Source organism: Barbus barbus (assembly GCF_936440315.1).
Source record: "Barbus barbus genome assembly, chromosome: 23".
NCBI classification, from domain to species: Eukaryota; Metazoa; Chordata; class Actinopteri; order Cypriniformes; family Cyprinidae; genus Barbus; species Barbus barbus.
Window position 1 is genome coordinate 21490122 of NC_136751.1, and position 25561 is coordinate 21515682.

General features: G+C 35.5%; 1 protein-coding gene across 2 annotated transcripts; it reads left to right on the forward strand.

Moving 5' to 3' along the window:
* Positions 1-193: 193 nt before the first annotated feature.
* LOC306842978 (switch-associated protein 70-like) lies at positions 194-19141 on the forward strand. Of its 2 annotated transcripts, none has more exons than XM_079374219.1 (13): positions 194-419; positions 1029-1169; positions 4625-4798; positions 5589-5816; positions 8048-8194; positions 8363-8471; positions 9191-9372; positions 13136-13243; positions 13782-13948; positions 17089-17287; positions 17445-17541; positions 18018-18214; positions 18344-19141. In XM_079374219.1, exons 1-12 carry the CDS (start codon positions 261-263, stop codon positions 18134-18136), a joined length of 1830 nt encoding a protein of 609 aa, XP_079230345.1. In that variant the 5' UTR covers positions 194-260; the 3' UTR covers positions 18137-18214; positions 18344-19141. The 2 variants fall into 2 exon arrangements, with proteins under 2 accessions (XP_079230345.1, XP_079230344.1); XM_079374218.1 differs by having other exon boundaries at positions 18018-18117.
* The last annotated feature ends 6420 nt before the right edge of the window (positions 19142-25561 follow it).

Sequence of the window (25561 nt, forward strand, 5' to 3'; positions counted from 1 at the left end):
AACTTCCAGTCGTTAGAGACTAATTTTGATTGTCATCTACCTTTGCGGTTATTGAAACTTTGTAAACACATTTGAACATGAATATGTAAACATCTTTTCGTTGTGGGAGGCTTATCATTCTTAGTCTGGTAAACGCCTAATGATGTCATAGATTCCATCCAAGTCCTTCAGCAGCACGCGCTCATCGCTGAGTGGTGCTCGTGCCGCGAGTTCTGTAGTTCTGGTTCTAAGGTCATGTGACCGCTCTATTGTAAAACCTCATGAGAAAACAGTTCACATCAAGTGCGACGCCACTCAGTAGCTCAGAGACACTACCTCTGAAAATGGGACTAAGGGACGAGCTCCTCAAAGCAATATGGCATGCTTTCACAGCTCTGGATGTGGATAAAAGTGGGAAAGTGTCTAAGTCACAGCTGAAGGTTTGTTTTTGCCACCGAATTAACGCTCTTGTTCTTTTAAGTTTGGGCACTGGAGTGTAAACGCTGTTTCAATGGCTCGGTGCAGTTTAAGGACGTGTGAATCATTTGTACTGAATGTAAATGTAAGAATGTTTCAAGTGACTTTTTTTCCTTTAGCATTTCAAACTAGTTTCGAAACTTCAAACCTGCTTCTGGTGCCTTATTGTAGTGTGTTAAGGATGAGGTGTTAGATAATATATAGCGGCAGCCTGAATAACTGCACACCTTTAGTTATTTTCGAATCCTTCCCAAAACGTTGAATTTGTTTAAAATGTGTATTTAAATAGAGTTTTGATTCGCAAATTAAACTAATTATATCAATATTTTGTCTAAGTTATTAAGGTGAAAAGAATATATAAGGAATAGTTGTGTATAATGTAATATCTGTATGCAGGTTCTTCCAAAAAAATATAATGAACAGAAAATTACTGAATGCTATGATGAATTCTGCTAAAAAAATAACTACTTCTAAGTCTTTAAGCACTGATTTAGATGATTATTACATTTTAATTTACATTATTGAATTATTATTGGATATGTTTTGGTGTTAAACTCATTGGTGTCTTTCAGGTGCTTTCCCATAACCTGTGCACAGTGATGAAGATCCCTCATGATCCTGTAGCTCTAGAGCAACACTTTAGAGATGACGATGAAGGTCCTGTTTCCAATCAGGGATATATGCCTTACCTGAACAGGTTCATTCTGGACAAGGTGAGCACATTTGTCATTGTCCAAATAGGACTTTTCAGTTGTCAGGGTTTTGAGGATTGTGGGTCCTTAGTCTTGGGACAATATATTTGAAGTATTACTTAATATTTATATTAGTCTTTCTCTGGATAAAATGTATGTAGACTGCATTGACAGAGTTAATTTTTTTTTTTGATGGCCATTCTTATAAACCGCTTGTGGTTTTACATGCTGAGCTTTGCACTTTTTCATAAATGCTGTAATTCTTTTATGGATGTTCATTTTCTCATGTGAAAGTTTGTCATTCTCATGGTAGACTAACCCCAATTTGACTAAAACAACTGATGCATTTACTGTAGATCTATTGAAAGTAAATGTTAGATAACATAATGAAAGACTTCTGGGCATGAGATTTCGTTTCTTTTTGCAAGATAAATGATGTTGAAAGTTACATGGAAGAATTGCTTTCTTTGTAATTTCTAATTTTCTTGTGCAAAAATGAAACAGAAGGAGGGAAGAGATTTCACAATGCACCACAAAGCATTCAGTTCTGGTGTATAGAAAAAAATAATTTGTTGCTGAAAGGTATTATATGCCATGTTGAATTTTAGTGCTTAAAATTCCTACAATGGAAAGGCAAATTATACCCTTTGCCTATTTTATGTTTGTCTGAGGTCTGGTGTTTAACACACTTTTGGGATTTAAATCACTAGCCACATATTGTCAGCTTTCTCTGTTCACACTTGTATAGTTGTGAGTGACCAAACACACACTCCACCCTGCTGCAGAGAGACCCGCCTTTCCCCTTTCTCTGCCTTCCACTTTGACTCTCAGCCAAGCAATTTAACTTGTGGTCTGGGAGAAAACAAGTTACAGTGCTTAACTTGCTTAAAATTCTACATTCACACACATGCTAGCCATTGGCTTCTGTTTGAGACATGACACTAACAGCTTAGTCACACATCTTACTTCTCGTTTTAAGATGATGTATGATTGTGATTTTTCGGTAAATTATGCCCCACTTCTTTCTCACCCTTTCAGCTCTCTTGATTCCAGGAATGCATTGTCTGCAAAGTGCTCTGATGTCAAATGAGGAACAAAAGACGTAGACCCCCTCCACAAACACAAGACCAAAATAGAGTGATGCTATCAAAACGGGCTTGTGCTTTGTGACCCACGTCTTTTAATACGTTGTGTGGTTATGCTCCAGTATGACATGCTGTGACAACAGTATGATCAGGTTGAAAACGTGTTTGTTTCTCAGCTATGTTTTACTTGAGATGATGGTTAGATGATGGTAATAACATGTCTAAATGACAAGAAACATACACTGTTTTTGAGGTCAGTAAGATTTATTATTATTTATTAACAAAATTATTTTATTCAAGTAATGATGCATTCATTTGATTAAAAAAAGTACATAATTGTTACAAAAAACATTCTATTTCAGATAAATGCTTTTTTTGGTTATTTCTCAAAGAATCCTGAAAAAATTGTATCAGGGTATGTTTAAAAATATTTAACAACTGTTGTAAAAATATTTTTTGAAAAGCAAAACGGCGTATTACAATGACTCCTGAAGGTTCATGTGACATTAAAGAGTGGAGAAATGATGCTAACCTTTGCCATCACTGGAATAAATGACATTTTAAAATATATTAATTTTAAACTGTAAAAAATTATTTTTGATCAAATAAATGCAGCCTTGATGGGCATAAGAGACTTTTTTGAGACATTAAAAGTTTGAACAGTAGTGTACATTGTTTAATATTTGTGAAAGTGACACGGCTATCTAGAATGCTTGATTCTTATTGGTCAATCGCAGCATTTTACAGTTAAATAGGTTTTAATAATCACCACTAATGGGAATAATTGACCATTGTCCCAAGCAATTCATTTCCTGAATGTGCTAGTTCACTCAGCTCTGTCTTTCTCCTTGCATAATAAAATACTGAAATATTTTAAACTCAAATCAGCATTTTAAGTCCATTTATTTAGTTTCCAAGTATCTGTGTAAAGTAGGATAATGGACAGGCGACTTCATCCTTTTCTTCTTTGTTATATTAAATAGTTGACTTCATGTGACTTCTAGCTTACAATATTCAGTGACATTTGATTGTACAAGTAGGTCCTCTATAGCTAGAAATTTGAGAACTGATTGCATTGACTAGCTGTCAGAGCCCATGAAGTCTTGCTCATCCCAAACACTCCCTACCGTAAAACTTAAGACTTTCTCACCCTCAAGACCCCTCACAGTCAAAGAAACCATAAAGCAGTTATTCACAGGCGTGATAAAGTCTATTTATGAATGTGATGGCGCCCGAGCTCCACTGAATACAAATGAACAGCTTCATCTGGAGAAGAACAGAGGCTCCACTGGCCACTCAGGTCTCCACAAGGCCCCTATTGTGAGCCTCCCAGAGAAAGCCAGGGCGCGATGGGAGGTGCGTGTGCAAGCGAGGGATGAAATCTGGCACATATACTTGTAAAGAGGAGCTTCCATTTCAAAACAAACATACTTACACCACTGTAACCAAGACAGCGCTTGAGTTGGTGGAATACAGTGACTGTTTCATGAGAGTTGTCTGGTTTTTTTTTGTTGCAAACTTTGCTCCACCAGACGGAGGACTACAAATAGTGCTGGGCTATGATAGTTAATTTGAGCAGTTCAGCTTCTTCTTGTGGTTTGGTTTTAAAGTATGAGTTCATAGCAGTGAATTAATTAGAACTAAGTTTAAGCCAGCTGTAGGCTTAAGTTGTCATTTGCAGCCACAGATGAAATCTGCACGCTTTAAGTGCTTATTTCTGTATAAAATATGTGGAATTCTGTTGAATTGATTGAAATGTGATTTTTTTTTTTTTTTTTTTTTTTTTTTCATTGGAGATGAAAGGATAAATTACACAAAACATCTGAAAACCCAACATGCAACATTTTCAGACAACAGTCAATAATATTTAGAGGCATAATATGCTTTTGATTCATATTAAATTATGATTGTAATACGTGTTAGAGTAGACTAGCTTCCATTCGCTTTTGACTTATTGTGTCCAACACACATTTAGTACTTTATAATTAGAATTTTGCCATTTGAAGACATAATTAAGTTTGGGTTAAGCTTGCTTTGCTAAAATGTTTTGCAGTTTTCCCAACAGAATGTTCAGCACTAGTCAGATGGGCACTGGATGCAAAACGGTGCCCAGAACGCTCCAAAAGTATCCATGGGAACTCTAGTTAAGTACTGGGGGGAAAACATGTCTTATTTGCAGTGTTGTGTGTGCCTTGAATAGGTTTCAGGCCTCCTTTGCACTTGTAAACCAGAATCAGGACATTTTGTTCATTTTGATCTGTATATCAGATTTAATTAGTGTTGAACCTTTCTAACATTTGATTTTTTTTTATTGTTGTTTGGCATCTCCCCATTGTTTTTGCATTTCTCAGTTCCATAAGGTCTCATGAGGACTTTTTTTTTTTTCCACAGGTCCAGGATAACTTTGACCGGATAGATTTTAACAGGATGTGCTGGACTCTGTGTGCCAGAAAAAACCTCAACAGAAACCACCTGCTTATCTCAGATGATGATGCATTTAAGATCTGGTGCATTTTTAACTTCCTCTCTGAGGATAGATATCCACTGGTCATGGTCTCAGAGGAGGTGAGGATAACTATATTTTTGCAACAAATTCTGCAACAAAATTTGACAAAAAGGAGCAAGAATGCTTGGTAGAAACATTTGCAAAGTGATGCAAACGTATTCAGTAAAAGTAGATTTGTTTGTTATGATTTTCTGTGACTTTTCCAGTAGTTATTACTAGATAAAGATTTTTCCAAATGTAACTATGTAATTATGAAATTGGACACAAATAGCAGTTCCTTTCTGACAAAATATTTTAGAGCATAACAACAACAACTGGTATTCAACAAAATGTGTTATTCATTACTCATTCAAAATTCTTCTATATTTCCATATATTTTTGGGAGCCCTGTAAAGAAAAAAAAAAAGAGAACAGCCTTTTTCAGACCTCTTTTCATGATTAATAGTGTAGTTCCCATTTCTAATCTCCCATGATATTTTTATGTAAATAAGATTTTTTTTTATTCTTTGATACTTCTGTTTTAAAAACTTCTGTTTAGTTCTTCCATTCGGGTTATGATTGTGAACGGTCTTTTAAAAAGGAAGTTGTCAGCTTGCTGTTATTATATGTGGCTGTGATATCTTTTTGCTTAATAAAGAGGGAACTATATCAGGATTATTATACTTACTCTTAGTTAAATCAAAGCAGTCCTTCAGTCATTATGTGTTTTTCTGAATATGCTGTCTATGTTGTTGCACAAAAATAACTAGTATCTAAAAACAAACATGCACGGAAATACATGCAGTTTTCTCATATTTAAATGTATCAGAAATGATTGATATAATTATATGTTCATGCTCTCACCCTCAGATAGAGTACTTCCTTCGTAAGCTAACAGAAGCCATGGGTGGTAGCTGGATCGAGGAAAAGTTTGAAGATTATAAGCTCCAGCTGAGCAGCAAGCACCAGTGTCTGAATGTGTGGGAGCTGATTGAGTTGGTGGGTATGGGTCACTTCAGTAAGGGCATGGACCGCCATACCCTCTCCATGGGCATTAATGAAGTGTTCCAGGAACTTATTCTGGATATGCTCAAACAGGTAAGAGGAGTACGGCTCCAGTAAAATAGAAACTGTATACAGTATATGCACACATACAGGGTCTAAGATGTACTTTTTTACCATGTCTTCCAGTGGCAGTGAATTGAGAAAATCTACTGGCCATAAATACTTCTAATCAGCCATCAAACTATGTTGTACTTATAAAAATGGAATTACTAGGCTGTTTTTTCCTAGCAAATGTTTGACAAAAAATATTGTTGTGACTCTCTCGAGCCAGTGTTCATCTCCAAAGGGAACTTGTCACAAAAGCTTTTTTCCTCGTATTATCATTTTGATGGCATAAAAGAATATTCCGCATGACCGTACATTTTTCCTCTCATTAGCACTGTAAAACCGAACAGTGAAATGAGTTAATTTCACTCAAATTATAATGAAAATTCATTGGACTTAATTAAAATAAGTTCTGACTGTAAACTCAAAATGTCATTGCAGTAAGGTGAACTTAAAATGATTGCATTTTCTAGTTCCCAGCATGCTTTGCATCAGACAACAAGGTAAATAAATGTAGGAATTAAGTGTTATTTTGTGAGTTTTTGCACAAGATTAGCATAGAGAGTACTTAAATGTTGTTATGTTAGGATTAACATAGGTTTCTGTTATGTTGGTTTTGTAGTGTTACCGTTGTGATGAAGAGTAGAGCTTGTGGTTAGGTTGAGGATGGACAGCAAAACTTATACTGCATGCTGTTTGTCTATTTTCATGCAAGTGTTGTGAGTCTTTTAGAGAACTACATTAGCGTGTGCCAGTGTGCTGTTGCTAACTAGCACTTAACTATGAAGATCTGAATGAATGTGTTGTTTATGGAAGGGAGTTGTATATAATTATCATTGTGATGAGTGTGGTGGGATCATGGAAACGAGGCTTGGCTTATCTCCCATTGCTCTCAGCCCCGGCCCACTTGTCATAAAAATTTAAGCTCTACTAATTTAAAGAAATTAAAGAAGTTTGTTTACTCAAATGTTTAAAGTATTCTTAACTTATCATGTTTTACAGTGTGGCATTTGGCAAGTGTTAATTTTGAACCCTGCGTACATATGTACATTTTATTATTATATTATAGACAGTTGTGTTCATAAATTCACATAATCTTTGCAAAAACAGTTTGATTGTAAATAAACACTTTGTATAGGCCTAGTGAAATACAATTTAATATATTTATTATTTTCTTGTATTTTAAAATGTAATTTAGTCCTGTGATGACATTGTTCCAGACTTCAGTGTCACATGATCCCATGATGAATCATTTTAATATGCTGATTTGGTGCTCAATACATTTTTCTTCTTATTATCAATGTTGGAAATAGTTGTGCTGCTTAATATTTTTGTGGAAACCAATACATTATTTTTCCAGGCTTCGTTTTATGAATAGAAAGTTCAAAAGAACAATATTTATTTTAAATCTTTTGTAACATAAATATATTTATGTATAGTATTCATTTTGTTACTGACCCCAAACTTTTGAATGGTATAGTGTGTATCAGATATTTAAGCACATTTGTTATTAAATATGTTCTACAATGAGCAATAAGTATGTGAATATATGAGCAGAATTGTATATTCTTTTCAGCACATTCATTGAGTGCGTTCTTTTTTTGAATGAACGAGGTAAATCTGGATTGATATAATCACTGTGTTTAATTGAGCAGGTTGTTGTCAAACCTGTTACTATTCCATTTCCTCATGTTTAAGAAAGTAGGTCATACTTGGTATGTTAATGTCTTAACCAGAATGTAGCCTGTGCAATATGCTTCTGCTAATAATGACCTTTAGTAGACTGACTTGATATTAGCTGGCTGTGTTTTGAAGTCTGTATGTTTTGGAGATCTGAGAGCACTGTTAACAAAGCACACTGGCATCAGTGTTGTTTTCTGCTTTGACTATGAATGAGAGAGAGAGAGAGATTGGTGCCAAGGCCAGCTGTGCAGCCACAGTCAGGATCAGATACAGATTAACTAAGTCATAGTAAACTGATGCTTAAACGGGATGCAATACTTGTATGGTGTGAAATGCACATTTAGCCTTAACAAGGCCAAAATAATATGTGAGTCAGCATGCAGGATCCAGACTTTTAGCACTTGTAGCAGTGATACAGAATTACTCATAGAGATCATTTGAGGAGCAGGACTCACCGTTGTTTCCACTTGTTGGCTCCACCAACAGGAAACCGTCAACTGAACTGCAAGGTGACTTTTTCCTTTGACCTGTTACAGGGTTACATGATGAAAAAGGGCCACAAAAGGAAGAACTGGACTGAACGGTGGTTCCTGTTGAAGCCCAACTTAATATCATACTATGTCAGTGAAGATCTTACAGAGAAGAAAGGAGACATATTACTAGATGGAAATTGTTGTGTTGAGGTAAGGGCTCATCAAAGAATAATTTTCCGTAATGATTTGTTCTAAATATTATTTCAGCTTGGCTTTTACTGTAAGTAACACTAAATGTGTCATTTCTATGGTGACATCATTCTCATGGATACATTTCCTTTTCCTCTTATTGTGATGACCTCACGCATTCCTCTGCAGTCCTTACCTGATAAGGAGGGGAAGAAGTGCCTTTTCTATGTCAAGTGTTCAGACAAAAGCTTTGAAATCAGTGCCTCCGATAAAAAGAAAAAACAAGAGTGGATTCAAGGTGAGATTTGAATCATCCCGATGATTCATTCTATTGTGGCTTTCACAGAAAAAAATAGAGACTACCAGTCAAATGTTTGGTCACACTGAAATTACATTGTTTTATTTTATGATTTCAAACATTTTTATTAGTTGACAAATAAAAATTGGACTGTGTCCTATGGTGTGACATAGCAAAAATATAGGATTTTTTTTTTTTACTGAAAAATAAAAAATGGATCTTCATTCTTAGAGTTACAAATAGCATGAGAGAGGTTTATCTTCAATGTTAGAGGTTATTTACATTTTTCCGTCACACCATAGGACACATTGATACGTCAACTACCCTTAAATATTAATGTTTAAATTGCTTAAAATTATTAAAAACTATGGCAGCTCATGAATTTCTTTATAAAATAAAATTATTTAAAAAGTTAATGAATGGATTGGGCTGGATAAAAAAGGAAAACAGCTAACAAGAGTCCAGCACACATTCAGTGTTTTAAGAAATGCACAATCAGTATGATACAATCGAATTTAACTGAAAATAAAAATGCTAGAACTAAGATTCAGTCTACGGCTGACAATGAAACCTGTTCCCCGACATATTGCTTGAAAGGCTTTGAATTTGAATTTTTTAACCAGTGTTTAGTACTGTATATATCCTGCATGTATTACATTATGTTCATAAAGTATTATAATCATTAAAGTATATAACTTCTGTCCTTTATGCCCACTCAGCTATTCAGACTTCTATCACACTCCTGAAGGTGGGACGTCCAGCTCCACACCACGAGGCACGGCAGAAGCGGCGAGAGTTACGACAGAAACAACAGGCTGAGCAGGAAGAACTGGAGCTCAGGATGAGAGAGCTGCAGACGGCCAATGAGAGCAAACAGAGAGAGCTGGAGGCCATGAGGAAGGTCTGTAATGTTCTACAACAACAGCTGCTGAGCTTCCAATCTCCCTGTGTTTCTAGCAACTCTCACAAACATGTCTCTCCCAGCACTTTTAGTGGAAATTGGATGGTTTGTCACGTTGTTCCTTCTACAGTTTAATATACAGAATATGGCTGTTATTTGGTGATAAAAAAAAATAATTAATTTGAGATGTCACCATATCAGGAAACACAGATTGCTGGACTTATAGAAAGACTGGTATTTAGTTATGCATGTGGAAATGGTAACACAACATTTTGCGATTAAAAAGAAAAGATAAAGTGCTGTAACTGTTGGTATTGGAACAAAACTACAAACATACCTCCTGCATGGCAGTTTAACGAGTGAAACAGGAACTGTGTCTGTTGCCACACTGACCATTCAAGAAACAGTGTTTCCCCAGGAACCCATGGTGGCTCTTTGTAATCTCTCTCTGCTATTCATGAATTCAGATTTCACTGAAACTCTCATCTTTGATTTCAAGTACCACCTTCCCTATTCAGGCCCTCTACAGAAACCTGTCAGCAGAAGTTGTTTCATCCTAAACAGCCTGTAGTGAAGCTGGAATTAGATTAGCTCAAGTGTGTGGTTTCACACCATATATCGAGATGTGGATTGAGCATGTATGTGTGAGAGTTGGGGGCTGGGTGAGGAATTGTGGTTTTGCATTTAACCCTTATTAACCTTCTTTCATCTAATTTCTCGTTATTCTGATTATCTTTTCTGGTTGAGTGTTTTAATATTGTTAAATCAGAGTTTATCCAGGCTTATCCCCTATGAGTTTTGTCATCGGCAAGTGGATTTAAATCAGTAAGATAAGCATGACTGTGCTACAGATTCAGCACATTGGTTAATCTACAAAAGCTTGTAAGATCTTAAGGGTTAGCACTCAAATATTGAGTAGTGTGCAGGAAAGGGATTTGTTTGTCATTTCTCTTCGTTTATAGACTTTACAAAATATTAAATTAAATGTCTGACATAAAAATATAAACCAGTAATTAAGACTAGATTCTTCGACTAATTTTAAATAACCAAAATAAGCAATTTGAAAACATTCAAAAATATACTTTACTGAATACGTTTTTAATAATTTTATATTATTATATAACAAAAATATATATATAAACACCAAAAAAAAACATTAAACATGTTTAATAACTTAAATGTGTTTCATATATATTAATTATTGTTTTACTTTAGGTCTATAAATTCAGACAAATCAAAAACACATTTAAATAGTGTTTTATATATTTATTAATATACCTGCATTTTTAGACTTTAAGACTACAGTACATTTTCACGTACAAATATAAACCAGTAATTAAGAGTTGATTCTTTGACTAGATATCTGTTTATAGCAATATGCAAAAACTTTTGTTTTTCATTGTTTTATATTTAAAAAAATAAATAAAAACAAATTATATATATATATATATATATATATGAAATGTTAAAATACATTAAAAACGTGTGAATTTCTGTACAAAATGAAATTTAATTGGATGAATTGGTCTGAATAGTTGTCTTTGAAAACCATTTAAAAGCATAAAATTTTAAAACAATAATTAAAAGATTTGAATTTTTGATCATTTAAAAGAGTATGCAATATAAACCACAAATAAACTGCAAAGTCTAACAGTTGACAGCTGATTACAGTAAATTACACAAAACACAATATTCTCTGATTGAAAACCCATCTGACACAGTACATATAGTGCTAACTGGGAACAATCATTTGATTTACGCTGATGACAAGTTCTCATTGTCTGATCTAATTGTGTCTGAACTGTTGTCTGCATGGAGAACAGTGCAGCATTGATGTGTCAGTGCCTCTCCCCCGTCCTTTAATAAATAGCAGGACAATAGGTGCCTGGGGAGAGAGCTAGGGAGGGCCGTTCCAAACCCCGAGGAGTTTATACTAAAACAACTCCTGCCCTGTCACTCAGCACGGCCACCTGGGATCTCACACTGACCTGCCATCTGACCACAACCATACAGAAAGTGATTGAGGGGTGAGATTGTGGTCAGCTGTGTTAACGGAGGATACTGCTGTCGTTCATTTGCATTTAACTCAAAGATTATTTGATTTCTAATTAAAACCTGTTTTGTTAAAAGGAAAAAAATTATCACATACAGATAAAGTGTGATTTTTTTTTTTTTTTTTTTTTTTTTTTTTTTTGCGCACTGTGTAAAAGGGTTATGGGTGTGATGGATGTGTCAGGTTTAGTAGTTTTTTGTGTGTTTGGTTTTCTGAAAGGCCCCTGCTGTATGATTCAACATTCAAGACTTTTATTCGTCACATACACAATTATACAGAGTATAACCAGCAGTGAAATGTAAATCAGGTCCGCTCCAAGGACAGTGCAATTGTATAGAATACAAATATTAAGAAAAAGAAAAGTAGAAAAAAATAAAAGATAAAAAAATATAAATATAAATGTGCAGGTCCGTATGTTGTTGACATAAATAGTAATATAAGACGAATGTGCAAAAGAATGTGCAAAAAAGTTGTACAGGGTATTTAAATAGCAGCAATATGAGGTAGAAAAAAATATGAATAGCTTATTGATATAGTGATGTTAACATGGAGTCATGTGATGTTATGGCACAGAGTTAGAGTTTAGGAGCCCGATGGCCTGGGGGAAGAAGCTCCTCCTAAGTCTCTCAGTTTTTGCCATCAGGCTACGGAAGCGCTTACCAGATGGAAGCAAAGTGAATAGATGGTTACCAGGGTGATTTGAGTCCTTGATGATTTTGACAGCTCTATTTTTGCAGCGTTTGAGGTAGATGTTCTGCAGAGAGGGGAGAGCAGACCCTGAGATGCGCTCAGCTAAGCGCACAACTCTCTGTAGTGCTTTGCAGTCCTGATTGGAGCTGTTTCCATACCACACTGAGATGCACTGATATGGTCCCTGAATAGAAAGTTTTCAGGATTGCTGGTGAGACCCTGAATTTCCTCAGCTGTCGCAGATGGTACAGTCTTTGCCTGGCTTTCTTAACCTGTGTTTGGATGTGCGTAGTCCAAGTCAGGTTCTCTGAGATGTTTACACCGAGGTACTTGAAGCTACTCACCCTCTCCACAGGGGTCCCACTGATCATAAGAGGAGTGTAGGGCTGCTGTTGTCTCTTCCTAAAGTCCATGATCAGCTCTTTAGTTTTGCTCACATTCAGAGAGAGACAGTTGTCCTGGCACCATGATGTGAGTCTCTCTACCTCATCCAAGTATGCGGCCTCATCGTTGTTGGAGATGAGGCCCAGAACCACAGTATCATCAGCGAATTTGATAATAGATGTGGAGCTGTGAGAGGACACGCAGTCATGCGTGTAGAGAGAGTAGAGCAGGGGACTCAGGACACAGCCCTGTGGGGCTCCTACGTTGAGGGTGATGGAGTTTGAGGTGAACTGGCCAACTTTCACCACTTGAGGTCATGCCGGTGAGGAAGTCTTGAATCCAGTCACAGAGTGAGGAGTTTAGTCCGAGGTCTGTGAGTTTAGATGCCAGCTTGATGGGGACTATAGTGTTGAAAGCTGAGCTATAGTCAATGAATAGCAGCCTTACATAAAGTTTGCATACAAAGTTTTATTGGCCGTAATCTTGATGGTTTGAACACTTGCATTCTGGGTAGTGGTATTATAATTCAATGGGGAAAATTAGCGTGTTTCCTCCTTTTATAGCCAACTCTTTAAATCCAGTGCAACATGTGTGTCTGATTTCTTTACAAATGAAGAAAGTCTTTGTGTTTTGCAGAAACTGGAGGAGGCCGCAGCCAATGCAGCAGAAGAAGAACGCAGACGTCTGCAGACCCAGAGCGAGCTGCAGGATCTTTACCGGGTGGAAATGGAGAAAGAGAAAATGGTAGTTGCTTGCTCCTTAAACTTGGTTTGTGACTCTTTGGCTAGCATATTGTTAACATGGCTTGCAGCACTGACTCTTCTATGTCCTTTGATATCATGTACCTAGAGAGGTTATTCTGACCAATGATGTGCTGGATTACTTCAGCTCCACAGGTCCATATTTGGAATATTACAGGAAGTATGCGCCAGCATAAGTTCTGCTTTCTACAGTTATAACTGGAAACGTGGAAGCACAACATTTTAACAGTGTCACATAAAACCAAGCTGTCTGCGTTGATAAAGAAAAAAACTATTTAAAGGGATAGTTACTTGAAAATGAAATTTGTCATAATTAATCATTCTAATGTTGTTCCAGACCCAACTTTACTCTCTTCAGTGGAACACAAAGATATTTTTATTTTTAAAATTGTTTTGTCAAATGAAAATCAATGGGATCCAATATTCTTTTGACAGCTGAAACATTCTTTTAAATATCATCTTTTGTGTTTTGCAGAATAAAGAAAGTCAAAAAATATTATATAATTGTATGTGTGTTTTAGGTGCGGCAGCAAATGGAGGAACAGGTGGCTCAAAAGTCCAGTGAGTTAGAGCAGTACCTGCAGCGTGTACGAGAGCTGGAGAACATGTACCACCGTTTAGAAGATGCACTGGAGGAAGAAAGACAGGCCAGACAAGATGAGGAAGCTGTCAGAAAACTACAGGCCAGGTAAATATATTTAAATCATGACAATTCTCTGAATGGTTTTAGCATTCATATTGATAGAGACTGAAACAGGGTTATAAACAAGGAATTTATTTTTACTTTCAACAACACCTTGTAAGACGTACCCAACAGTTCCAAAGTGACGTTTTCAAATTAGTAATAGAAGCTTGTGCTCAGCTATTAAACTGAGATTTGAATCCGTGGTGGAAGGAAGGAAATATACAGTTACACTCAAAAAAAATATTCTCCAACACTATTCAGTTTATTTAAAAAAATATATTTTTCATTTAACACCATTATGTTAGGTTTCCCATTTATACAATTGCATTGTGTTAAACTGACTTGAAACAGTTGTGTTTTGGCTCAACTCAGTATTTTCATTTTGAAAGAACATAAATGATTTGACTTGTGTAACTAGGAAGTGGATTTCCCCTTCCCATCATGCTTTGCACAGTGGTGGATAAGGAGAGTAAATCTTGAAATAAAATGTTATTTTAGGCATTTTTTATTTAGATGATAAAATTGGGAGACTTGTTCATGTTTAATGCTCTTTTATGTTTGTATTTAAAAGAGTTTCTGGTATGTTAGTGTTTTGGGGGGTTACCATTCTGGTAAAGTGTAGAGCATGTGCTTGGGTTGAGGACCTGCTAACATGAAGCAAAGTTGTTTTAATAATTAAAAAAAACAAAAAAACAAACCTATGGGCATGCCATGGATGTAACAATACCATCTTATTATGGGGAAAGTCGTGGCCTAATGGTTAGAGAGTCGGACTCGTAATCGAAAGGTTGCGAGTTCGAGTCCCTGGCCGGCAGGGATTGTAGGTGGGGGGAGTGAATGTCCAGCGCTCTCTCCACCCTCAATACCACGACTGAGGTGCCCTTGAGCAAGGCACCGAACCCCCAACTGCTCCCCGGGCGCTGTGTGTTCACGGTGTGTGTGTGTGTGTGTGCATTTGTTCACTACTCACTGCTGTGTGTGTGCACTTGGATGGGTTAAATGCAGAGCACCAATTTCGAGTATGGGTCACCATACTTGACAATACGTCACGACTTTACGACTTTTTACTTTATGCAATGCCTAACAAGTTGGCTAATGCCTGAAGTTAAGTAAATCCAACTAATCTTTTTTTTTGAGTGTAGAAGGATGTCTGCCTGATGATTTATTTACCAGTTAAATGTATTAGTTTCAACAAGCATAAAAAAATCACTTCTTCAATGTATCAATTTAATTTATATTTGATCAAATTGAGTCGGCCCAACTCAATTACATTTCATCGCATTAATTCGTTTTTTATGAGTTGGGGCTACACATATTTGTGCCTGTGTATGCGGAGCATTCGCAACCCCAGTAGGGGTTCAATCTTCAACTGGCTGACAGGAGCCGCCACTGCCAGTGGCTGGTGGCAACTGCCAGTCTGATTCTGCCAGTGGCTGCCTAGCAGCTGGCAGTACACTATCGGGAACCATTGATTTATGGCAGATTTATGTGTTTTCCTTTCCTTCCACTGTAGCTAGGGGAATAACATTTTTAGAATTCCATGGAACAAGGGAACGCGTTAAACATGGTGCGCTCTTGCGCATGTCTGACTGAGCGAGAATCAGCTGCCAGTTGGGATCACAGCCATTTAAACACTTTAATTGGCTAAAATCCTCTAAAACATAAACCATGTAAAAGTAAAGAACTGAACAGGTTCACAATAAGAAAATTAAGCACAAAACACAAAATCTGGCGAAAATTTATGGTTGCTGCCAGCCAGTTGAAGATTGAACCCCCACTCCGCAGCTTATGTTGACGGAACGCCACTGAGATATATATATATATATATATATATATATATATATATATATATATATATATATATATATATATATATATATGTGTGTGTATATGTGTGTGTGTATATATATATATATATGTGTGTATATATATATATATATATATATATATATATATATATATATGTGTGTATATATATATGTGTATATGTGTGTGTGTGTGTGTGTGTGTGTGTGTGTGTGTGTGTATATATATATATATATATATATATATATATATATATATATATATATATATATATATATATATATATATATATATCTGATTACTGCCTTTTTTATAACTTTTGAAAAATTACTTTATGCTAATATACAGCCATTAAATGCACGTGAATTATTAAACTGAATGTGTTAACAAGGTCATGCTGTCTGTAATACAATGATCATGGCCCAGTCTGTCTCTTGCAAGCCTGTTTGTTCAGTTCCTCACCGTAGTGTATGTGAGAATAAGGTTTAAGATGTAGTCTAATCTGGCCAGCAGAGGCAAAGCAACATATTATTATACTATAGACACAGTTACGGCACAACGAAACTTTCAGAGTAAGGTCATGTGACACCTGGAACGGGGTAACCGACAAAAGGCTGTCCATTTCCTTGTAACGAGGGAAGTTTGAGTAGCGTCACAAACACATAAGGATGTCTGAGATATCTGTTCAAGTCTGCAGTTCCTGTTCCCTGTCTCACCCCGCGAAACCCAACTCTCTTCCTGTATTTGTGCTGACCCATCACCAGCTCATCACTTTACCCAAACTCACAAAAAATGGCACAATCAGCTCTATTACTATATACACACACACACACACACACACACACACACACACACACAGAGACACTTATGTATATGTATTTGCTTTATACAGTCTATTTGAGGTCACCTGTGAATTTATACAAGGTAAAAAGTATCTTTATTTATTTCTATAAATTTATTTTACATTGCATTTGTAACTGTCAGTGCTTGCCAGAGTTGTGAGCAATTTAGAACTTGTCATGACCAAATTTGAATGTTAGCTTGACAAAGCCTTGTTTAGGTTTTAAAAAGTTTAGAAAGGCTTGAAGTTTGATTATTCAAATTTAAAATTATTTTAAATTTTACAATATAACTGTTTTTATTACATATTTGATCAAAGTGACTTTTTTTGAGGCACCTATTGTAACATATAGGATTTCCCATTTTCTCCTGCTACTTTTCGGTCTCTCTCTACTGCCTGTCTAATAAAGATCTAAAAAGCTTGTAAAAAGAAAAGAAAAGAACGTAATATCATTTGATGTTTTTTAAATGTGAGCATGCATCTGTGTCTGCTGCAGGCTGCTGGAGGAGGAGGTATCCAAGCGTGCAGAGCTGGAGCAGATACACCTGTATCAACAGCAGACCATTTCCCAGACACAGGCGGAGAAACAGGAGCTGGAACGAGAGCAGCTGGCGAAGGAGAGTGCTTTGCAGTCTGCCATGCAGCAGCTGCAGCAGCTGGAGGATGACAGACAGGGTGCACTAGAGCAATATGAGGTAAGAAGCTAGAATAACATAGCTGGAGGTTAGTTATGCTGAAGTTGTGATCTTTGTTGCTCTGTGTAGATTGCCTTCTAGTGGCTGAATAGAGCAATGTGCACAGTCTTAAATATTGCTACCTCTGATGGTGAGATTGGATGTTTTATGTGAACAGGAAGTGATGAAGAAACTAGCAGATGCTGCTAATAACACAAAGAGCTGGAAGGACAAGGTGGCTCATCATGAAGGACTCATACGGCTCATTCAGCCAGGTAACCTACCCTTCTCTACTCTAATTATTTGTAAGAATGCAAGATTTTTATTTTTTAATTTATTTAACATTTATTTACCAGCATCTAATCTTTTCACAAATGACTGCCATTATAGGTTAAGCCTTATTTACATCATTCATTATAAAATATAATAATATGAAACAATGCATCTCTATGAACCCATTTACACCAAATCTGAAAAATCATTCTGCAATGGTCCATCATTTTTTAAATGCAAAACAAATTATTATTGTTGTATAATAAAAAATAGATGTCTTCTTATTATTATATTAGCATTAATATTGTATAATAAATTATTATTATTGTTTACTTAACATCAAGCAGCATTAAAAATGCAGTTGACTGAATTAATGATTCATTCATAATATTCTAATTTTGTGATTATGTGGATAGAATTGTCTACTGAATTAACTGATATCCATACCTTATTCATCTTGTATGTTTTGTCTTTTCAGGTCCCAAGTACCCTCAGAAAATCACAAACTGGGGACCTGCAGCTTTCACAGAGACAGAACTGAGTCTGAGAGAGAAAGACTGGCAGGAAAAGAAAAACCGGCCTCTTACACCCCAGTAGTGTGTCCAGTCTGTAGATCTGCTGTCCTGTTAATACACGTTACTGTAGATCAGGGGTGTCAAACACAGTTCCTGGAGGGCCGGAGCCCTGCAGAGTTTAGATGCAACCCTAATTAAACACACCTGATCCAGCTAATCAAGTCCTTCAGGCTTATTTGAAAACTACATGGTTTGTGTGTTGGAGCAGGGTTGGAACTAAACTCTGCAGGGCCCCGACCCTCCAGGAACTGAGTTTGACACCCCTGCTGTAAATAGTCACTAGTGAAGTATATATATAGTGCCTCTGTGGGGTTAGCCTCGGACCACACTAAAACTCTAGGCCACTTGACTTTACACAGTAAAGCTGAGCTTGACCTCATCTGAAGAATTGTCTCACTATTCCAATCTCTACTGTAACATTCCAGTGTCATTATGTCCTTTGCTTTGAAGTGATTTTATAAATTTTTTTTGTATGATGTTCTACATCTTGTGAATGTATTAATTTTGGTGCATTTCCACCAAAGTAATGTCAGATTTTTCTTCCCCATAGTTCATGAGTTTTAAAAAATATATTTTTAAGTAAAACAATAATGAATAACCTAACTGACCAAGTAAATATAGTTAAAAAAAGTGTAATTATGCATGCATTGCATTGTCATCTCTAATTTAGGTTTTAACAAGTATCAAAAATGCCAATTTTACAAATTTAAATAGTAATAAAGCATGCAAAATGGACTAATAAAACATTTTGTAATTAATACTTGTGCTAGAACAATTGACATAGCTGGAACGTATGTAGCAGTTGTTCACATACTGTAAAGGCAATCTCATTCAAGGAGACATGACTGCAGTATTAACCAATTTATATGCTCAATTTATTAACACAATTGTTTTTACTGCAATTTATCTGTGTTTTTGGGATTATTCAGTTATGTACAATACCGTACCAAACTGTTGTTTGCCTTAAACTAATGTCCAGATTTAAGTCTGAGACTGTCATTCAATAAAGGCATTATTTAATAGTTGTAAATGATTGGTTTTCAGGAGTAATCGAGTCATTTTGTTGAGTGCATAGAAAGTGATGGTGGTTTTTAAGGCCACTAGGGGTCGATAGATCACTGTATTTGCAGCCTGTCTTTTTACTGTTGCTTGTAGAAATAGTTGGGATATTAGGTGCGAACGAAGGAAACTTAAAATGAGTTTAAAGGGGACATGGCTATTATTTGAAATGTTTAGATGTATCTATAAGTGTTATGTATTCATAATTTATAATTAAAGTTTACATTTTAAGTTTAAAACCAAATAGTCTAAGCTTTTATAGTGGAGTGTCACGATTATATAACTGTTTTAAAATGTACTCAAAATTGTATTATTGACATGTATTACATGGGACAAATAATAAAAGATGATGGATTTTGAGAGGCAAATTGTGAATGAGAGGGACAGAAGACCAGTGTTTTAACTGGCGAGTGCATAAATGTGTTCCTGATCAAGCGTGACGCAAGGCTATTAAAAAGATTGGCCACCTTTCAGGCCACCATCATTCTCCATGGATATGATAATTGGATTCCTGATACACTCACAGTTTCCATAAACTATTTCTGTATAAGTAAATGAAAATCGCTTGTAGTCTAAACAAAGCACAAATTTAACTTTGACTTGCTGGAATGAGGATGTATCGTCAGCTTAATTTCTCAATGGGGAGCAATGTATTCAGATAACAGGGAGGAAATTGAATTTCTTATTTAGCATGCTTGCTCATGTACAGGATGGAATGATTAAAATGAGATTGGAATTGTGATGATTTTAAACTGTATAATTGAGTTGGACTAGAGGTTAATGCTGCTCTTACCTAAGAGGACGACATATCAACACTTGAGCACACTAAATTTGTATCGCTGCCTGCCATACTTGTTCGGAAGTGTCAGATTTGTGTTATTAGGCTTAGTACGGTGGCCGAGAAGTGCAAAACAAATCACGATTCTGAAAACAAAATAACAAATTACAAACGCAAATGCAAATCTAAAAAACAAAATAACAATTCAGAAAACACAACAACAATTCAGAAAACATAACAATAAGAAAACACAATGACAAAGCCGAAAACAAAATAACAAATCCGAAAACACAACGAAAAATCAGACAAACCGGAAGAGGTAGGTATAGTTTGAGACAGCGCCATTGGTTTGGGAATAGATTACTCATCGCTGATTGGACGAGACATCTGTCAATCAAGGTGTACAGGAAGAACAGCAGAGTTAATAATACGTTATTATTGCATACTGTTTTTTTTTACTACAATACTGAGGTGCAGATAATTGCCATTATTTGCAACAAGTGGTATACATAGCACAAAATCCTGCTATTTTCACTTGTACATTTACAACACTGTACTCTGTATTATATTACCTTTGAATCAGAATACAATAAAAACTTGTTAACGTTAATGCGAGGGTGTTTCTAATACGGTGTTTATGGGAGTGACGGTAAATTTGGCATAGTTCTGTCAAATAGCGATAGCAGCTAACCTCAGTATTGTAGTAAAAAAACCAGTATGCAATAATAACGTATTGAGTGTAAATTATAATTTTAATTCAGATGGATGCCACCTTATTGGTACAATAAAGCTCTCCCTACACCCACCCTAACCCTACCCGATACTTTATTTTCAACTTTTGGATTATTTCCTTAATTTTTATTGAAAATAAATGCCTTTCCGATGCAATACGAGATTTGAAAAGGGAGAAAAAAAAAGTTCGGCAAAAAGAGGACTCGAACCCGGGTCGATTGCCTCCAAAAACACATTGACACACGCTCTTTCATCTGCACCACTGGAACTGATGCTTTAGCTAACTCTGCTGTTCTTCTTCTCGTTCTTCCTGTACACCTTGATTGACAGATGTCTCGTCCAATCAGCGATGCGTAATCTATTCCCAAACCAATGGCGCTGTCTCAAACTATACCTACCTCTTCCGGTTTGTCTGATTTGTCGTTGTGTTTTCTGATTTGTTATTTTGTTTTCTGATTTGTTATTTTGTTTTCAGATTTGTCATTGTGTTTTCTTATTGTTATGTATTCGGAATTGTTGTTGTGTTTTTTGAATTGTTATTTTGTTTTTTAGATTTGCATTTGCGTTTGTAATTTGTTATTTTGTTTTCAGAATCGTGATTTGTTTTGCACTTCTCGGCCACCGTACACACAAGGGTCCATCTGTTTTCCATGAACTCATCTTGTGAAATTTTAACAAACATTCTTGGCAGATATTAATTTCTAGTTGGTTTACATGAGTGCTGAGTGTCATATATGGGTAATAGTAAAACCTAAATAGAAAACTTCATTGCTAATAAACAAAAATATATTTAAAAATAATGTGATTATTATAATATTTATAAAAATGTACATTTTTAATATATGTATTTAAAAATATTTTTATTATCATAATTATCTTTATTTGATGTGCTTTTTTTGCATGCCATATGGATAATAGTAAAAAAGAAAAGAAAAACATGGCCACATTATTTAATAAAAAAGACCATTCTGTGCTAAAACACTTTTATATGTTAATAAATAAATAAATATTTATTAAATAAAACTATACATATATTATTTTATTTTATTTAATTTATTCTTATTATTATTTATGCTTGTTTTGAGTGCTGTGTCTTATATATGGGCAATAATAAGACGAAAGAAAAACAGACTTGCATTGTTGAAAAAAAGATCAATAGGTGCTTCAACACTTCTATGCAAATAAATAAACAAATATTTTAAAATAATATATAATAATTATGATATCATAAACAGTTTTAAAATATTAAAAAACTAATTATTTACAATATGTGCTTTCTTCAAGCATTATTAATAAAGATCATATAGATAATATAATAAATAAAGATAATATAACAATATAATAATAATAATTTACACATGAATATTTATAAAACTACATTTTTATTATATAAATAAATATTTTGATTATATATTTTAAAATAATGTATTAATATTATTATTTAATGGTAACACTTTACAATAAGGTCTTATTTGTTAACATTAGTTCATAGTTCAAACACATATTTGTTAGTTAAACTTTTGTTATCAGATATAACTTTTTGTTTTAAAACTGTTTAAGTAAATGGTGAAATTAATATTGACTAACATTATTTAATTCTACAGAAAATCATTAAAAATTATTTCATGTTAATGCAATTATATATACACATTATTTATTTACTTATTTTTTTATGTTTCTGAAAACCATAACTTAAACATCTGCCCCATTTGCATCATGCTCGTTTGTGTCTAGATGTTTTATAGGAAACCGTGGTGCAGAAGAATGCTTTTTTTCCTGCTCTGGTTTGGTCAGATGAATTACTGCATCCATGAAGTTTATGTACAGCAATAGCTATACCACGCAAACACTGAGGGCAAAAGGTGCACCGCATTAATATCTCATGTGACACGTCAGGTGTGCTTGTCATTAACGGTCTAACTGACAATACCACTTAAAGCTGTACTTACTGCTGAGACCGACCTACTGACCCCCAGGCCCGTCCAACAACCTCCACATTTTGCAGTCAGTTTCTGCTGAAATATTTTGGCTCATTAACGTAACCCAGTCCTCGCATGCATTCTCACACGCAATCAGATATTTGATGATAAAAGCAATATTTATTTCAACTACGTCCCCCCCCCCCGGCTGATCGATCGGCTCTGGCGAAAGACGTCATTAGTGATGTAAATGGACGATTCTCTGCATTCCTCCTAAACTATCTGATGTACATCCAGAAAAAAAGTGCTGCATTTATTAAAAATTGAGCACAACAACAGAATCATTTGCAATATCGCGGCCCACATTTACGCATCCATCATCATTTGCAGTTCCGTCACGGACTTCACGTCTCACCACTCGACCGAGTTGATGAAATATCTTTTCAGTGACCTTCAAAGTTATTTATATATTAAAAGAAAAATCGAATGATTGTGCAAATATCTGCATACTACGTGAGTGACGGAGAGCAAGAAGCAGGCTAGGGGTAAATGTGCAGTCCAGATGCACTGAGGCTTTACGCAACGAGACGGAGGGTCATTAACGGCGGTGCTCCGGATGCGCCCCGCTCCCCAGCAGCGCCTGTATCCCATCATTCCTCTTTTCAAACTTCCTTGAATCCATCAGCTCCGGTTTGGGGCCTTCTGCGCTAGCGCAACATTCCAGAGAAATGATGTGAAACAGAAATGCATCAAATTCCTGATCTGGAATACATCGCTGGGTTATGCCTGTCCGTGGCCCCTCAGTAGATACTGTAAAAAGGGGCTCTGGGGTGTCCACGGAAAGGCATTTTTACATCTGCGCTGTGCGAAGCTGCTAGCACCTCTGGGGACCCATGTGTTCAGTTTAATTCTTTGAGTCTTTGGAATGTGTGAGTGCTGTAAAAGTCGCAACTATCTATGGAACTGATTAGTGGCTTGTTCTGCATTGATAGTCTGCAGGCATTTGTTTAATCTATTAAAACAAGGTCGAAATAAATTACAGTAAAAAGAACCATAAAGGTTACAGTTCAAAAAAAGATTTTATAGGATGATAATATGATAAAAGGGTGATTTTTTGTAATCAAAGCTGTACAGAGTAAATGACCCCCAGCACTGCACACATACATGCACCGCAATGAAGAAACTGTCTGACATGACCTGCTAGAGCTGATGACATTTCCAGTGTCGGTCCGGTCTAAACAAGCTCTGACCGCCCCAAACCACCCTCTACCAACACTGGTTCTCTTGCTCTGGTCTATAATATTTATAAATGCTGTGATAATAAGGATTCGTCCAGATTATTCAACTCACATTACTACTATAAAGTGTCTATTTTCTGTGAATTGGATGAAATGTTAAGGTCAAATATATTTAATAAAAAAATATAATGATATAAAACAGCATAAAAATATTCATAAAATATTTATATGAGGAATAATGATGAATTATATCTAATTTACATTATTTCTCATTACTATAATGCAGTAATGCATTTTTTCATGTATATAAATTTGATGCATTTGAACTTTTTTCATTCAAATGAAAATGCATCCATATCCATAATGTTTTCAACATTAATAATAATAGGAAATATTTCTTGAGCACTAAAATAGCCTATTAGAATGATTTCTGAAGCATCATGTCACACTGAAGACTGGAGTAATGGCTGCTTTCACATGAATGAATTACGTTTTAATATGTAAAATAATAATTACTACAATATTACAGATTTTACTGTATTTTATAAATGCAGCCTTGGTAAACATAAGAGACTTTAAATTATTTTTAAAATCTCACCGACTCCAAACTTTTGAATGGTATAGTGTAATTTTGTAACTTCTAATATCTATCTATCATGCATAGAGAATTTGATTAGATACTGTAATAAAAATGATTGAGACATATCCGTTGCTCATTTTCTCCAGTTTCTTGACCTCTTCCTGAGGCAGTGGGCTAAGGTAAAGAACAAGCCTCAAATAATTTTAATACAAACCTGGATCATTTTTTACAGGAAACTCAGTGGGATATCGAACCCCTCCCTTTCAATTGTTCTCTCTGGTTATAAATACGCTCACTGACCACCTCGACCTTTGTGAAGCCGTTTATATAGAATGGAGACTCAAACAACACAGAAGAAGTTTTATAATGACAGACAAAAAGTCTACACCACAACCGATTCATTTTTCTCTCTCTCTCCCTCTCGAGTCCTATGGGAGCATGGCGTGAGTAGGGCAGAGTGGACCTGTGCATCTGTTTGAAATGCTGGACGTGCCAATATGTTGGAGGGATTTTTTTAGACACAGTCCTTCCTCGTCCCAGTTCCTCCTCTTCTTCTTCTAACACAGAGGAATGTGAGGAAATGAGCAAATATAAAACATCAGTGCCTCCACAAAAAAATGTGAACTAACCCATGGATCTAACCCCTTTCCCGCCAAGTCCTCACAATCTGTGTCTCCTTATAATTCCTCTGGCTTTGAGATGTCTGGCCTGGTTCAGGAGTCTGGCGTTTAACCAACATATTGTTTACCATCATCCTTCTCCTAAAAATTACATTGAAAAGAGCATAAACGAAGAAAGACAGAGGCACAAAGAGACTATGAATTTGTCAGGGTCATTTAAATGGCATTGGAGTAGAGCATTATGAGACAATTATGAGTGAGTCAATGTTTTCCGATTGGCAAGAATATTTGATTTAGGGATAAGGAAAGACGGTTAAAAAGTATGTACACTTTTTTTTTTCTATGTGAAAACTTTTTATTTTTGTTTGACTTTTTTTTTATAATAATAATAAAGATAGTGTTTTGTATCCTTTTTATTTACAGTGAATTTTTATATCTAAGAAGCTCTTTGCACAAAATATTTTGCACTTTCTCTGCATTTTATGCAAAACACAATTATTATGTAAGCTGGTAAATAAAAA